A 17,209-nucleotide genomic window follows, 5' to 3' on the forward strand; every position below is an offset into this window, starting at 1 on the left:
TGGGAAAAGGTGCCTTTTTTTCAGCCAGATTTCCAGTGTAGTTAAGCCATCCAACTGAACCATGCTGACCAATCTTGGACCTGTACGCCTGACACCGCAGTCTACTGTGGGTCTCATTCTCACTTTGGTCAAGTGGAAATAGAGGCCCTGGCCTGTCTACACATACCTGAACCAATGCAGTGCAAATGCTGTAATAAGGCTGGACTGACAGCGCACAAAGCGGCTCCGGGAAAAGATTTAAAGCAGGCTTGCGTTCCCAGCCCAGCCAGAACGTTTTGTGTGTGAGAAACTGTCCGGGAAAAGAGCTAATGGCCCATCTCAAGTCTGCTGAGAGTGTGTGAAAAGGTTACCACACACACCGTTAACCTCATTCATATGACCCTATGACAGGACACATTCTTCTGATCACTGAAAATGACTTATGAGGGTGTTACACACAGTGCTCAGGAGCACATTTACACATTTGCACATCCATGCATGAACACAGAAGAACACATTAATCACGAACAGTGTTATTAGCCTAAAATGTCCCACAATGCACAGGCCTGCAAATGTGCAGGCTAATAACACTAAAATGTCCCACAATGCAGCAGGCCTGTGCATTTGCAATCTGACACACACACACACACACACACACACACACACACATTATGTCCGTTTCATCTCTTTTGATCGCTTTCTCCCTGCCTGGGCTCTGGTGCGGTGTTAAAAAGCAAACAAGCTTTCTTCCCAAGCAATCACTAGAGACAGGGCAGAGGCAGACCACGAATAATTAATGATTAGGCCCGGGTCGTTTTAGTAACGAGACTTCACTGGGACCGAATATTCAAATGAGAATTTATGACTCATCAGCAGCTTCTAATTAAGCCTGATCATTGCATTATTTATTGGCTGTTTACCACAATCGCTGAGAGTGTGTTTGTCTGTGTATATGGCTGTGGTTTACCTATTCAAATCATCAAGACAGTTGAAGTTGAAGCTTTCATATTTATATCAAATTAATTAAATTACCTTCCATATATACACGATATGGGATGTTAACGTTTTTGAGATTTTTGAGTGTAGTCATACAATACTGAAAGAGCATGAAAAAAACTTACACAAACTGTAACACCTTTAAAAAAAAAGTATAATCCAAAAATTAAACTAATTTACTCACCCTAATGTCATTCCAAACGCGTATGCACGTTAATTAAAGTTCATTCTGCTCTCCAAAATCATCATGCTCATACACTAAATTGCACTCTGTTCCCCATAATAATGTTGGATTACTTCAGAATGTTTGTTCAGACGTTTATTGAAAATAGCAAACACATCATGTTGCTTTAATAGTGCTTTTTATCCTTTTTGGAGCTCAGCAGCATCTGTCCCTGTTCACTTTCCCTGTTCAAAAAAAGAGCAGCTCCGACATACCCAATAAATGCTATGAAATTAACATTTTTGCTGCTCAGTTCACCATTTATTATTTGAGTTTAGAATCATATAGAGAATGAGTGAGAAAGACAATAAAAAGAGAGGTTTGCGTCTATAAAAAATAGGATTCTTTCATTATTTAGTCTGCGAGATCAAATTAAGTATAATTCAGCATTAAATCGAAATGCAAGAAATGTAAATCATACATATTAAGGACTATGAATGTTGTTGTGTTATATCTAATGTGCATGTCTATAATCCAACAAGAACCGGCTCAGATTATATATTATTGAATACTGAACACCGACTAATGATTTGATTAAGTATAGATTATAAATCACTGGCATAACTCAAAGACTGCACAGGCCTTGCTCTCTTCAAGCATTTAATGAGCTCCTTAAACTGAAATTCAAAGTTAAGGGCTCTATGAAGAAAGTTCTGATTAAAGATACGAGATATGATGAACAAACGGCCTCTGGCATCTTAGGTCAATGTGCTTGAAAACGGTGTGTGTGTGTGTGTGTGTGTGTGTGTGTGTGTGTGTTTTCACATCAAGCATCACACAAGCCTCTCCGCTCTCTCCAAAGCTTTAAAGTCATATCAAATAACAGTTTGATTTGTGCTCAATAACTCAGAGTCAGGGCCTGATGAACATTTCATTCTTTTCATTAGCTAAAAGTTCCTCTTACCGCCATTAAAAGTGTCAGCCAATCACTCCGGCTTAGAGCTGCAGAAAAGCATTATCTCAATTAGAGGAAAGCTCAGAGTGGCATTAGACTGGGAGTGAGCTTATGAGTCTTGCACGAAGGGATTGAAACACACTGGCGCACGACTCCAGGGTCACAGCAAATACACTTCAGAAATATCTCTCTTTATAGTTCACACTGTAGGCAGGGGTGAAAAAGTTTTATACTTGGTTTCATTTAGTATTCACAATAAATATTTACAAAGAATTTGTTCCTCAGGAAAAGAGTATAAGGCTGAAATCAAAAAGGTTGAAAACAATGAAATTGTAGTTTTTTTTCCATATCCAAATTTATTTTAGAAATAAATAGTTTAAATAATTTATTTTAGCCTCCAAAAATATTTTCTGGTTTTATCATTATTATCTAAATATTTTATTATTTTCTTCAAACAGCTAATAATAAATTCTACATTATTTTGTATTAAAAAACAACAACAACACTACAATTAAGATCTATTGTTTTAAATGCTTTAAGTGAATTTAGGCATCACAACATCATTTGGCCATGGGACCCACATTTTCCCATAGTCATTAAGCCTCGACTCACATTTTTAGAAATTTGAACCAAGCAAAATTATTTTTCACACACACACTTTATCTCTTTGTGGGGATTCTCCATAGGTGTAATATTTTTATTTTTATTACTGATCAAACTGTATTTTCTATGCCCTAAACTTAACCTTACCCCTAAACTTACCCACCACAGAAAACGTTCTGCATTTAAAAAAAAAACATTATAAATACATTTCCTTCGTGGAGACCACTGGCTGGTCCCCACAATGAAGGAGATCTCAGGTTTTACTATCCTTGGTCCCCACAGTGTATTATAAACCTGTACACACGCACACAGACCTTAACATGCAAATAAACTGTAACAATATCACTAACACTGATGAATAAACAGTACTAAGTTTAGGCTGAAGTCCCAAACTAGTTGGAATAAGCCATCAGTCATCAAAATTGGTATTTTGGGTTAAGGTAAATACCATGGTAAATAAACGGTACTATACGGTTATCCGGACCACACGATGGCCTACCCCTAACCCCACCCCTAAACCTACCCGTCACTGGGGTTAAGACCAATCAGGGATGATACGGACTATACGGGACTAAAAGACACACGTGTGGTCCGGATAACCGCATAGCTCCAAATAAACAATACTAACATGAACTGTTAATAAAACATATGGACACTTATCCTGATAATTAGAAAAAAAAACATCATGATGTAAATCCTTCCCAGCTAACACACAATGTACCAATTATGTAATTTATTGGTAGTTTAAAAAAAATAATGACTTGCTAATTGACAACGTTCCTACGACGTTGCATGCTCTTAATTTTAACTGCAAAAATGTGTGTGAACACAGGCCCTTAGAAATTGCGAAAATAACATTAGGATAATGCCACATAAAAAAACTAAAAGTCTAGAGTCACGTTTTCTTGAAGTTTTTAGAATGCAGTGTGTCAAGCCAGATGCTGCAAAAGACGAGAGACGTGATCGCAACGCTCAAACACGTCCATCTAGTGTGTGTTTAGAAAAACAATCGAAAAAGTAGCGCAATGGAATGGAAAAACACTTTCTGTCTGACAGAACAGCAAAGTCTTTGCAGAAGAGTGCTTTTACGCACATCTTTCAAAATGAAAGTCTCACATCAGGAAAACTGATTTTAAATTAAATTGTTGTTGTTGTTTCTTTGGCTGCAAACTCCGCGACCCACGTACAGTAAAAAAAAAATATATTCATTTTGAGAACAGTGTTATTAAATTATAATTGCTTTTAAAGATTAACTTTAAGTGAGGGTTAGATGTTGATGGTCATTAAGGTAATGTAAATGTAAAAATCTGATTTAAATTTGTATAATTTATGCACCTCTAGCAGTACTAAAAAAAATTGCAAAAATGTTGACATTTTCAAACAGGTTTCTCAAACACTCCCATGATCTGCCATTGGTCAGCCAATACAACATTCCCATCCTAAAACCACACCATGGTTGAGCCAAAGTTGCTGTATCGGGCATGGCCAAACAAGCAGAGAATGTTTTGATATTTACTCAGAGATCTAAATCAAAAGAATCTTCTGTAATCAAACATAGAAACACTTATTATGCAACCTTATTAGATCACGACAGCGATCACATCAGAGGAATACAAGGAGCTACAAACACACACACTGGAGGGATAGGAATTAAACAAGCTAACTTAAACCTACAAAACTACAACATATTCTCAATGCATGAAGATTTGACAAGACATTTTAACAATCTAAGAAATAACAGAACACCAAAGATTACCTTTGCCTTAACACACACACGGCTTCCTTGCTTCTAACACTCATCAGTCCTCGTTTTCAACCTCCTGAGACTGACCTGAGAGAAAAGAGTTCCTTCCCAAATTATCATTCTTATCAGAGCTGTTGTGGATTACTGATGACTCTCTCTGTGCTCCGACACACACGGAACAAAAGAGCGGAATGAGAAAGAGATGGAAAGATGTGGAATGTGTTAAAAAGCCTTAGCTTAGTCTATAAGATTCCATCATGTGCTCCTTTACTCAAGAGGAAAATCACTATAGAAGCCACATCTATATCTGCCACAATGTTAATCCTGTTTAAAGGTGTCCTGACATCAACAAAACCCTGAAAGCAAGAAATTCTGACAAGTAGAAATCATAAAGTAGCAAACCAAACCAAAAGGTTGTAGGCTCAGACCCCACGAGACGATCCATTGAGTCCTGTATTAAGTACTTTAAATCACTTCCAAAGAGCCAACTAACTGACAAACTACAGCTTAGACTTATACACAGTTACATGTCATTGTGTCAGTTCAAAGGGATTGATCCAGCAATGAAAATTCATTTACTCACCCTCATGTCGTTCCAAACCAGTATGAATGACTTTCTTTCGTGGACAATAAAAGGAGAAATTTGGGATAAATGTACTGGACTCTTTTCCAGGGAATTACAATAAATGACGATTGGAGCTTTCAAGATTCAATAAGGACACAAAATTAGTATTTCTAATAATAATAAATAAAATAAATAATAATAATAAACAAATACACTACATTTCAAAAGTTGGGGGTCAGTAATATATTTTTTTATACTTTTAAGAGAAAGTTTGTATGTACAACAAGGCTGCATTTATTTGATAAATTATATAGTAAACCCATTAAAATAACTATTTCTATTTCTATTTAAAGGATAATTCCGGTATTTAACACCTTGAGTCTATATTGTAGTTTGTTTTGGATGAACAAGAGTGGTGGACAACATTTTTTTGACAATGGTTCCTCTCTTGAGTTTTTGACTATATTAGAATTGGCCATGGACCCATTTAACATTGGAGTCAATGGCCATGTCCGAAAATGTCATTAAAACAGCCAATAATGTTCGTTTACAAAACTGTTAAACTCGCCGAGTGATTAGTGGTGTTCGTTGATGATTATAAACAATATATCGTCGCAATATATGATTCCAATCCGTTTATTTAGCTATAGTGGAACTATTTTTTCAGACACTTCACAACCGTGTAACTTCCGCTCAATATTTGAATCTGAAGCGTTAGCACACTCCCGACCACTTGATGGCGATAACCGATGTTTATGTCTCGCGGGACACTCACGGTCACAGTCGAGTTCAACTTCATATTGCACTGGTCAGTGGTCACGTCTTTCAATATGGTTAGAATTTGTGCGGTCAAAAACTGCGGTAAAGAGCTCTGCTCGCTAGCCTTATGAGAAACGGAAGCGAGCAAAAAGACTACATCGACCAAATGTAAACAGCCCCCTTTCCGTTTCCGTTAGCGCATTTATATTAACGAGCACTCAGTCCTTCAACAGAATTCAATGGGATTTTACAAAATGACGAATAAAACACGACAGAATCTGTATTTTGCAACACTTTTTGTTTCTGGAACATCAACTAACATCACTAATCACTCGGTGAGTTGCACAGTTTTGAAAACTAATGTTAAAGGTTGTTTTAATGACATTTTCGGACATGCCCATTGACTCCAATGTTAAATGGGTCGATGGCCAATTATTTTATAGTCAAAAACTCAAGAGAGGAACCATTGTCAAAAAAATGTTGTCCACCACTCTTGTTCATCCAAAACAAACTACAATATAGACTCAAGGTGTTAAATACCGGAATTATCCTTTAAATTAATTTCTTGTCATGTCAAAGCTGTATTTTCAGCCACATTACTCCAGTCTTCAGTCACATGATCCTTAAGAAATCATTCTAATATGCTGATTTGCTGCTTAAGAACCATTTATTATTATCATCACAGTTGAAAATTATAAATATATTTGTCACTTTTGATCAATTTAATGCATCCTTGTTGAATAAAAGTTTTTTTTTTAAATAACTAATAGTCCATATGACCTTTATTCTAAGCCTTCAGAAGTCATTTGACAGCTTTTGTGTGAGGAACAGATCAAAATCTAAATAGTTATTTACTAATATTATTACCGGTATTACCCTTCAGTGAGCGGTGCAAATCATTTAGAAGAGTTTTGTTAACTGGATCAACTGATTTACATTTGAAAAATGTGTTAATGTACTGGAACAACATTAGGTTGAGTAAATGATGACTAAATTTACATTTTTATATGAACTATCCTTTTAAACACACTGACACAAATATGCCCTAAAAAGATTTGGTCACAAAAGCCACAATTTGTATCAATCTGAATTAATTCCATTTCCATTACAGAATAAAAAACAATTGAAATCTCCAAACAAATTATGTGAGAACCTTTCATAGCCATTTAAGTGAATTAGTTTTAATCAATTTAGGTTAAACTAAGAATCAACTCAAAAGAAATCAGGTTTTATATTTTGTTATGTAGGCCTAATGCAATAACATTCATAACATTAAGAGTGACTTAAGGGTCCAGATACTTTTTAAAGGTTACTGTACACTTGGCTGAGTTGCTGGCCACTGTGTTCACAGACAAAAAAGTTAAAAAAAAGAAAAAAGTCTAGTTTTATTTGAAGAAGTGTACTGGTGTGGTCATTAGCTCCAAAAGGCTAATTAGCACAGGGGTCTGGGTGTGTGTATAACCCCTGGGTGTGTGGGTCCCTAGGGTATGAGTTTCTTTTAAATATCTCCCTCTTTTAGAGATAATTAAGTCCACCGCTACTGACATTAAACAGTACCTTTGTCACTTTGTTCAAATGGCAAGACTTCCTTCTCCTCCCAACCGAGGCATTTTATACAACTATGTCTCTTCGGCTCTCTCCATCCTTCCCTCCCCCTCATTCTACTGCCCGCCGTGACTCTCTTCCTCTCCTCCCTCTGTTCATACCACTGGCAAAGAAAGACATCAATCTTGTGCTGTCACACAGTGTGTCAGGCTTTGACCCAGCTGGAGTGGAGCAGGAAAAGGCCTTGCTAATATTGAGTTAGCTCATGCAGCATGCGCTGCCACTACACACACTCTCCAGAGTCCTCAAAACTCATTTTGAATTGCCACAGTCTGACAGTTACATACATACCAACAAAACTAATATTGAATGTCCTCATGCAGCACATTACGGCAAGAGGGCACATACACATTAATCTATAAAGGAAGGGAAACAGATAATAGAGCCTGCCTTCCTTCAAAGGATAACATGAAATAAAACTCACTATTTCAAAGTATTGCAAGATTTTAGCTTAAAATACTGTTAGATATTTTGTTAAATTGTTCATGTTTTTAGAAAATATGTAAAAAAAAAAAAAAAAAATATATATATATATATATATATATATATATATATGCTAAACAATCACAATATTATTGTACACTACAATGTCAAAAAAAGCGTGCCATTTTTACAGGGAATAAAAAAGCTGTAAAAATGCTAATCTAAAAAAATTATTTGGTAAACTTTAAGTTACCCATATACTGTAAAATCTTTTTTTGTGTAAAATACTGACAAAATTGTGGATTTTTTAAAAGTGAAAACTATGAATTACCATATAATTTAGGGCGAGAAACACTTATAGAGTATACAGGCACCAATATGCAATCATGTAATACTTAAAACATTGTTACCACAGTTGAAACATTGCAACCACAATTATTTCTTTTTTTTTTTTTTACCAAATATTTAGCAGGATATTTTTGTGAATCAAGTGTATCATGAGCCAGATATCAATAGATATGATAATATCGTAGCAGCAAGTCCCAGCTCATCTACTAGGTTAAAAAAGAGTGAAAAATAGCTTACATTATTAGTTAATTATTATGTTTTAGTTCATATTTTATACATTATACACTTTTCATTTATTTAGTTGATTATTTATTATTATTACGTGTACTAAGGCATCATGTAAAACATGACTAGGGACGTTTACTACAGCAACAACAACACATTTGTTTAGCAATTTGGTCTTCGTTTAGCTGAATGTTTCAAACGGAGTTATTACACTAGCATCTTTAGAGCTTGGACTGCCTCTAGATATCTAAAATAGTCCATCCTTCTGTTTCTCTCTCTCCCCGTTTAGAAGTGCTCACCTTTCCCAGCTGTCCAATCAAAGGGCCTTGCTGCTGGGGGGGCCCGGCTTCTGTCTAAACACCCGCTGTCGCAGAGACGACCCTGCAACCTTTGGCATCATTTTGACAGACAGCCAGGTGACTGGTTTTAATATTAATACGTCCCCCGTGCTGAGAGGAGATTCTATTTGTGTTCGGCTAAGAGAGAGCAGACGCTTTTAAAGTCAGGCTGCAGCACTCAGTCCTTCACTGTCTCCTCAGGATGAACCGAACAAATATAAGCAAGTGTGAAAAAAGAACTAAAGAAAAGTGAGCTCCACACAGCTGTCAATTTATCATTCTCTCTCTCTCTCTCAAACTGACTTTCACTTTTACAGCATCTCATCCTGGTCCTGCCTTATTTCATTCTGTCTCTCGACCCTGTCCTTCTTTCTCTTTCCTCTTCGCTATTATTTAAATTCTCTGTTCTCTCACTTTTTCCGATACCTCTCTCCGAGTGCTGGACAGGTGTCAGGACGTTCACACACTGCACAAAAAAAAATCTTACTGCACACTCACACTCAACTGGAAAGGTCACGGTAAAGTGCAAATAAAATACCATTCCTGCATTATTCAGTGGTTGCCTTAGCGCTGATAGAAAATGAGAAAAGAGTTTAAAGGGAAACAAATCTATAGTCTTAGCATTAATAACTGTGGACACGGTCTCGGGCAGAAATCCAAAACAGCTGTGGGACTCCTTTACACAAACACGATAGACATAACTACTAACCAACACTGGAGGACTATACAGTTCACCTCAACTTTTGAATGGCTTTCAATGCTTGATTTCATCTGAGGACAGACAAAAAATCTGTCTATGTACTGTAGGTAGCTCCTGTAGGTAATTTTGGAATAAAACAATGAGATGATAAATATTTACATGTTATGACTGATAAGCGATAAACAGCCAAATGCTATACCAGAGAACAGAAACAACTTAAAGACTGTTTATTTTTAGATATCAATAATATAGTTTTACTAAATGAAGGCCAGTATTACCCATATTTATACTGCTACACATTCTTGACATAAACCCATATGATAATTGTCACATTTAGCTGTACCTTATATATATATATATACAGTATATTGTTGTCTATAGTAATGTTTCTGTCTCTGTCAATATCAGCACTCTATTTGAATAAGAGCTGTCAGTTAACTCATTTTGCAGAATAATTTTCCCAATAAGTAAGAAAATAACTACCGGTAGTTAAATCAAGTTTTTGTATTTAGTATTTGTATTGTTTTTTATTTGAATTGACTTATTTTTGCACTTACACCTCTTTCGCTTTGCAGAGCAGGTGAGTGGAATCTTACGAGGTATAGTTGATTTTTTCCAACTCATCAACCACACAAATACACATTAGACACTGTATAATTGTCAACGGGACAATTATTTACTATTACAACACACTGGGTGATGGTTTACTCTACAGCTGCAATAGAGCACACATTAAACCTTCTCATTACTCACAACACTGACAGCTTTAAGCCTGTTTGTTAGACATATAGCTAATATTAGTGTACTTGTACAAGCTGTATTCTATAGGCCTTTAAACTTGTTTGCACAGCAAGAACGGATTGTTTTGGATTAAAGTGTGCTAACACAAGATAATAAAAAAATGACTGGCTATAGAATGGATCCAATGCCCTATAATGAAACAAGTTTCTAACCCAATAGCTTAAAATAAGCTCATCAGTTGAATCCGTGTATCCGACATCACCACCACCGCTAAGACCTCAAAGAATTACTGACAGGTACTATACGCTTCACTTCAACATTCAGTGGACACTTCAGTTCGGCCTGGCAGAGAAGCGTTCAAGTTGAACATTCTGAAATGTGAATTCTATGCTGGAAGTAAACTGACTGAAACATTTGAAATGGTCTTTCATTTGAAAAAGTGTTGAGCTAGACCATTGTCCTACCTCATACTCCTCGGCCTCGATCAGCAGTTTGGCTGTTGTTATTCTGGATTCATATGGCGGGATGTTGCTCTAAAACACAAAAGTAAATAAATATTAACTGAGAGGTAAATTAAGGGTAATGAAAGACTTGATGATGTGAATTGATGAGAAAATTATATGAAAATGTATTTAAAAGATTAAATAACGATTAATATACAAAAGATGAATAAGAAAATAAGTACACTACCAAAAATGGATAAGATTAAAATGTGTATTAAATAAAGTCTATAATGATCACCAAGGCTGCATTTTTTTTATTAACAATATTTAAATATTGTGATATATTACTAGTATAATTTAAAAATAAATCTTTTATATTTGAATATATTTTCAACTGTAATTCCGGTATTGGAAAAGTTGCATTTTCACCAGTCATTACTCCAGTATCACATGATCATTCTAATATGCTGATGTGATCCTAAAATAACATTGTACAAAAATTGGGCTTGCATGTGGATGGGGTGTGTGGAAGTCCGCGAACCCTCCTTATGACAAAAGTTACGCACGTGGGTGGTGGGTGGCCAAAGTATACTTTGGGCTTAATGGTCCATTAAGTTTTGCATGTGACTGATTTTCTCCAGGTCTCAATAGACATTTCAATAATCCTTTTCATAAACACAATTTTCTATTTCAACAAATCATTATACCATCAAGGCCGCTTCATCTCTTGTGTTCATTGTAGCTTGTCTGTGATGTTATCAGGCTCATTATTGTATTGTACATATTAACACAATCTCTTTTGTCTCTATACTGTATTAATGTTTTGTAAATCAGCTATGTAAAAAGAGTTGATAAGAGCGCCGAACCTGATTACAACATGCTTCAAAGATGCACATACTCTCCTACCTGCCAGGATCTTCCAAACGTTGCAAAGCTGCATCTACGCATCTCAAATTTTTGTCTAGTACAAAGCAAGTTCCCTGAAATTTTAACCAGTAGGAAAGTAAACAAACTTTTATAAATTCCCTCAACGAGTCATTTCAGGTGAGGCTTGTTTTTCTTCAGCAGCGTAAAGCCCTACTTAACAGACGAACTGCGAAAATTCATTTAGACACAGAAACGAAAATATGTTTTTGAAAAAGCATGAAATGTGTAGCCTTAAGCAAAAAACAGTGTCAGTGGAAAAGCGTGGTCACTTGATGGAGGAGCTGTGCGTGTGTGCACGTGTGGCCGCAGGGCTAGCCATGCAGCAGACTGACACAGCCTTGACCTGGCTTAGAGAGAAAAATAAAAACATAAATAAGCTAGTTTGTTTCCTTTCTTCCCTTATCTATCCCAGACTAAAACCTTCTTTAAGTGGAGTGCTATTTCATGCCTTGCAATCAGAGAGAGGTCAAAGGAGAGGTCATGATGCATCCTATCTTTATCTCTCTGTTGCCTTTGGAACACAAACACCTGTATACACACCTTAGTCGGATTTTCTTCCTCCTCCATGTCGTGCGCTGCGCTCGCCAATGACTCTTCCTTTTTCTGTAGGCTAGGTAACCATGACGACACGCTCTTCTTCAGGTAGTCACGCCCCTCCTGCATAAAGTGTGATCAAATAAATTTGAAAGAGCCTCTCCAAGTATTCTGATTGTAAAACTAAAAATACAGGTACATGGTACATGCCTCAGGAAGAGGTATAGGATGAGAGTAAGTAAGATGGACTGGGAGGTGATGGGATGTGATGAGAGAAATGGGATAGGATACAAGGAACTAAGAGATAGAATAGAAAGACAAGAAGTAGGATAGGCCAAGAGGGAGCTCTAAAAGATATGAGGAAGTGGTATAGGGTCAGAGGAAGTGATAGAATGTAGGATAACAGGTAGTGGTATGAGATTACAGATAGTAGAATATGTTGAGAGGTTGCAGGATAGGATGAAAGGGAGTTGGTAAGGGAGAGAGAAAGTAAGACAGGATGACAGGAAGTGTATATGACGCAAATAAGTAGGAAATAGCTTAGGCAATAAAGCATGAGAGGAAGAAAGATGACATGAGAGGTAGTGGGATGGGATGAAAGGACTCAGAACCAGGAAATATAATGCCAACTAGGAAGTAGAACAGGACAACGGGAAGCTCTATAAGATGAGAAGAAGTGGTATAGAATGAGAGGAAGTGACAAAGTACAACAACAGGTTGTGGTATGAGATGAAAGGAAATAGGATGGGATAAAAGCATAAGAGGAAGCAGAAAACACAGAGGAAGTAGGGTAGGATAAAATGAAATTGTAGGTCAGGTTGAGAGAAAGTGAGAAAGAAATGAGAGGACATTTTACAGCATGAGAGGAAATGATACAGGATGAGAAGTAGTAGTAATGCATATGATGCAAAGAAAGTACTAAGAATGGGCAATAAAAAAGTGGTATAGAATGAGAGGAAGTGAGATAAGAAAAGATGAAGTAGTATAGAATGAGTGGAAGTAGTAAAGCATGAGAGGAAGTGAGAGAAGGTTGGTTAACAGGTAGTAGTACAAGATGAAAGGAAGCAGGATAGGATGAGGGAGTAGTAAGAAGTAAAGGATGAGAGGAAGTATAATACATTAAGAGGAAGCAGGATAGGATAAAAGGAAGTAGGTCAGAGTGAGAGAAAGTAAGATAAGATGAGGGGAAGTCTTACAGCATGAGAAGAAGTGATGAAGGATGAGAGGAAGTGGCACTGTATATGATCCAAATAAGTAGGAAATATAAGGGAAATAATAAATGGTATATGATGAGAAAGTAGTAAAGCATGGGAGGACGAAGGAAATAGCATGAAGTGGAACGGGATAAGAGAGGGACAAGCTGGAACAATATAGGACAAGAAGAGAGAACATAGTAAATAGGATAGGATATAAGGGGGTAGGAAGCAGAATAGGATGACAAGAATTAGGATAGTACACCATGACACTATACGATGAGGGGAAGTGGTATATGATGAAAAGAAGTGACAGAAAGTAGGATAACTGGTGGTGGTATGAGATAAAAATGAAGTAGTAAAGGATGAGAGGAAGTAGTAAAGGATAAGAGGAAGTAGAATACGTTGAGAGGAAAATGAGAATGGGGGGATGAGAGGAAGTGGCACCATATATGATGAGAACTGAGAAGTATGAAATAGAATGGACAATAAGGAGCAATAAGATGAGAGAGAAAGTAAGATAAGACAAGAGGATGTCGCAGACATTGAGAGGGGGTAGGAAATAGCACGAATAAGAGCAAGTTGTACAGGATTATAGAATGTGGTAAAGAACTAGAGGGAGCAATACAGGATGAGAGGGTGCGACATAGGATGAGATGAAAAAGTACAAGCATGAAAAAGGTTGAGGTTAGAGCACACAAAGAGACTCAAGTTTATGATTGTTAAGTCAAGTTCTACTGTCAGCTCTCTGAAGGGAAATGGAACTGTCCTCTGAAGTGAAAATACTCTCAAATGTTGCAAGCATTTTAAGCTGCACACTGAAGCTCAACTCAGAGGGTAGATCAGGATTAGTAGATGTGCTGGTCTTATGTCTGTTTGCCCCCTAATGGTTCAATGAGGAACTGCATCGAAGCGAAAGTGTTTGCACTAGTAGTAAATCCCACAGTCGGTCCTTTTCTACAAGCTTGTTCTATTAATGGTTTATAATTCATTACCTGTGACCTAACTCTCTTCTGCCATCTTTGTCGATTTCTCATTCAAAAACAAGCATACATTCCCAAAAACCTGTCTCTCTTACTCGCTCATTCTCTTGCACACAATTTGAATCTGTCTCCTCCTCAGAAACACATGACTCAGCTCTTTCAGCTGCTCTCCACCTACAGTAATTATGACTGCATAATGACCCGCAGCTCAGAACGCTTTTCTTTCTAAAAGTGCAGTGATCCAGTGAGACGGTGAGGGGAACTCTGGGTAATTCACTCCGCAGATGTCCTGTTGTACCTCAGTTTTCTCAATGCTAAACAGATAGCTGGCCATCAGCTGCAGAGCCTCAGGGTTGTGTTCGTCGTACTGTAGAGCTTTATCGATGGCCTCTTTACAGCGGTCAGCAGCGCCCTCCTCCATGCTGTCCAACAAGAAAAGTTATTTAAAGCACATACAAATCATTCAGTGTTATTAAAGTATTTTTGTGTGTGTAAAAACCTGTGTGCAAATGTTTTCAAAGAAATTATGATTAATCAATAACTTTGATTTAACACTTTAAATGTAATTTTTTCCAAACCAAAACAATGAGAGGTAGCAGGATAGGACAAGAAGAAGTGACAAAAGGATAAGGATAGAATAGGATAACATTTAATAATACAAGGTGAGAGAATGTAGAGTACATTGAGAGGAAGTAGTACAAGATAAGAATAAGAGGACATAGGATAAGATAAAAGAGCAGTACAGAAAAAGAGAAGTAAGGGGGATATGGGGGAAAAATTGCATAAAAACCTGTGTGAACACATTCACGCAGAAATGATATAAGAACTCCAGTTATTTTTTAAACCAACAAACATTGTGTCTTGTAGCTCAATTCGTGTACAATGTCTGCACAAAATTACAAGTTTGACCAATAATTGAACTAAACCAGAGTTTCCACAGCACCCAAGGGCATCCATTCCACACTACTGAAGAAAATATTATTTGTTAGCACACACTTTTTTTGCTCTTGATTTTCCAGTTATCGCCTGCAGCAAACATCTACCAAAACAACACACCCAGATACACACATTCAACCATACAGTACATCAATAAGAAAAGGCACAGACAAACTGTACTTCGCTAGAGGCTGCTGCTCTACCTTCATAATGTACATCGATGTGTGAAATGGTGTGGTTCTTTCTATAGTCAATAAACCTGACCTTTCCCTGATGCTTTGAATTTCAATCTCAAGGTTTGAATGAAGTCACGCTATGCCAAGATCCTCGGCAATCAACACTAAGCGCATCCCCAATCCAGATCTACATTTTATCTCTCTCCTACCATTCAACCATCCTGAATTCCCAACCCTCTTCCTCTCTCTATCCCTCTATAAACCAGTCTGTGATTAGATCTTTTCTGCAGGCCTCAGAGCAGATGGGCTCCTGTCTGTTGCGGTGTCCCAGGTGTGTGTGTGTGTGTGTGTGTGTGTGTGTGTGTGTGTGTGTGTGTGTGTGTGTGTGTGTGTGTGTGTGTGTGTGTGTGTGTGTGTGTCGTATCATGTCATCAGGTAGGGAAAGCCAAAAAGGTTGAGAAATGAAAAGACTTAGAAAGGCCAGAGCAAACAAAGATTGGCAGAAGTTGAATAAATGCCAGGATACATCTGTGTAAAAAGGAAAATAAATTTACCAGAGATCTGTGAAGAAGATCTCAGCGATGGAACAGAAAGCCACAGAGACCTCCTTCCTTGTGACAGCAACCTCAGAGGGGAATGCGGCCGCTCCAAATGCACTAGCCTATCAGGACACAGATCCACACATGACCATGAGTTAAAATAATATTTCACTCATGAATTCATCACTTTATTCCAAACCTGTACACTGTTATTGTTTTTTATTTTATATACATGGAATACAATAACAAGCTTTGTTCAAACAGTTCCTAAAAGAAAAAAAAGAAAAAAAACATAAGAATCATGTGCTAGATTCCTATATAAAAACTTTGTGTGACGAACAGACCAAATTTAAGTCTCTGCTGAGGATCTCAAAATAACTATGGCACATGTTCATCACACAAAGCCATCACATGGCTTCAGAAGACCTGGAACTAGAGAATAACAGTGTTATAATATTTTCATGGCAAATTATAATAATAATTTCATTTTATTAATATATTAAATGATTAATAATTTTTAAATGATTAATCATTTTAGTTTTTATTAAAATGTGTGTGTGTATTTCTTTCTTTCTTTTTTATTACCTATCCCTTTAACACACAATCAAGAGATATTCACAGTCAGTTATTATATGAAAATTGTCTGATAAGAAGAAATAAAAATACAGAATATCACCCGACAGCAGTGATTCTCAACCAAGACACCCAGGCCCAATAGGGGCCACAGGATGACTTAAATTAATTTAAAATAATTTAAATTAATATATTATAGCTTCCATAACATGCTGCAACTTCTTGGAATCATAATTAACACACTCAGTTTCTTTAAAAATAAGGAGCTTTGGCATAATTACAGAAGAAATACTGGAAGAAAATGTCATATCTTAGTATGGGGAACTTTTGAAAATTGTGTTAAACAATGAAAGTCAAACAGATTAAGAACCAGTGCTCTACAGGTCTTCACTGTCAACATGCACCAATGCTACATTTTCTAAATTTCATAATCATTTGTTAACAAACAAGTAGCCATTACTTCAATGAGCTCATTGTTTCTGCATTAAATTATTACATTCTTTAAATGAATACATTTTTAGCTAAACTGTGATTTTGTACATTTCTGAACTACATAACTTAGACAGTTACCTCTGATAACAGAGTGATAACAGATCACTCTAAATTGTAATATGGACTCATGCACTTTCTGTAAAGCTGCTTTGAAATGGTGTGTATTGTGAAACGTGCTATACAAATAAACGTGAATTGAATGAAAATAAACGTGAAATCACAGTTTTTCTGCTTATGTTTGACTGCCCTCTAGTGCTGAAAGATTGAAC

General features: G+C 36.7%; 1 protein-coding gene across 3 annotated transcripts in view; it reads right to left on the reverse strand.

Moving 5' to 3' along the window:
* The window catches only part of LOC307006301 (uncharacterized protein), a 77,926-nt gene that overhangs the window by 57,507 nt on the left and 3,210 nt on the right, over positions 1-17,209 (reverse strand). For all 3 annotated transcript variants that reach the window (XM_079627140.1, XM_079627141.1, XM_079627142.1), the window contains 4 exons: positions 15,891-15,997; positions 14,523-14,646; positions 12,055-12,171; positions 10,609-10,677 (listed from right to left, as the gene is read on the reverse strand). In XM_079627140.1, the coding sequence (XP_079483266.1) occupies positions 10,609-10,677; positions 12,055-12,171; positions 14,523-14,646; positions 15,891-15,997 (417 nt within the window). The remainder of the gene's footprint in view (positions 1-10,608; positions 10,678-12,054; positions 12,172-14,522; positions 14,647-15,890; positions 15,998-17,209) is intronic.

This window comes from Phoxinus phoxinus, assembly GCF_949152265.1.
Source record: "Phoxinus phoxinus genome assembly, chromosome: 10".
Classification (NCBI taxonomy): domain Eukaryota; kingdom Metazoa; phylum Chordata; class Actinopteri; order Cypriniformes; family Leuciscidae; genus Phoxinus; species Phoxinus phoxinus.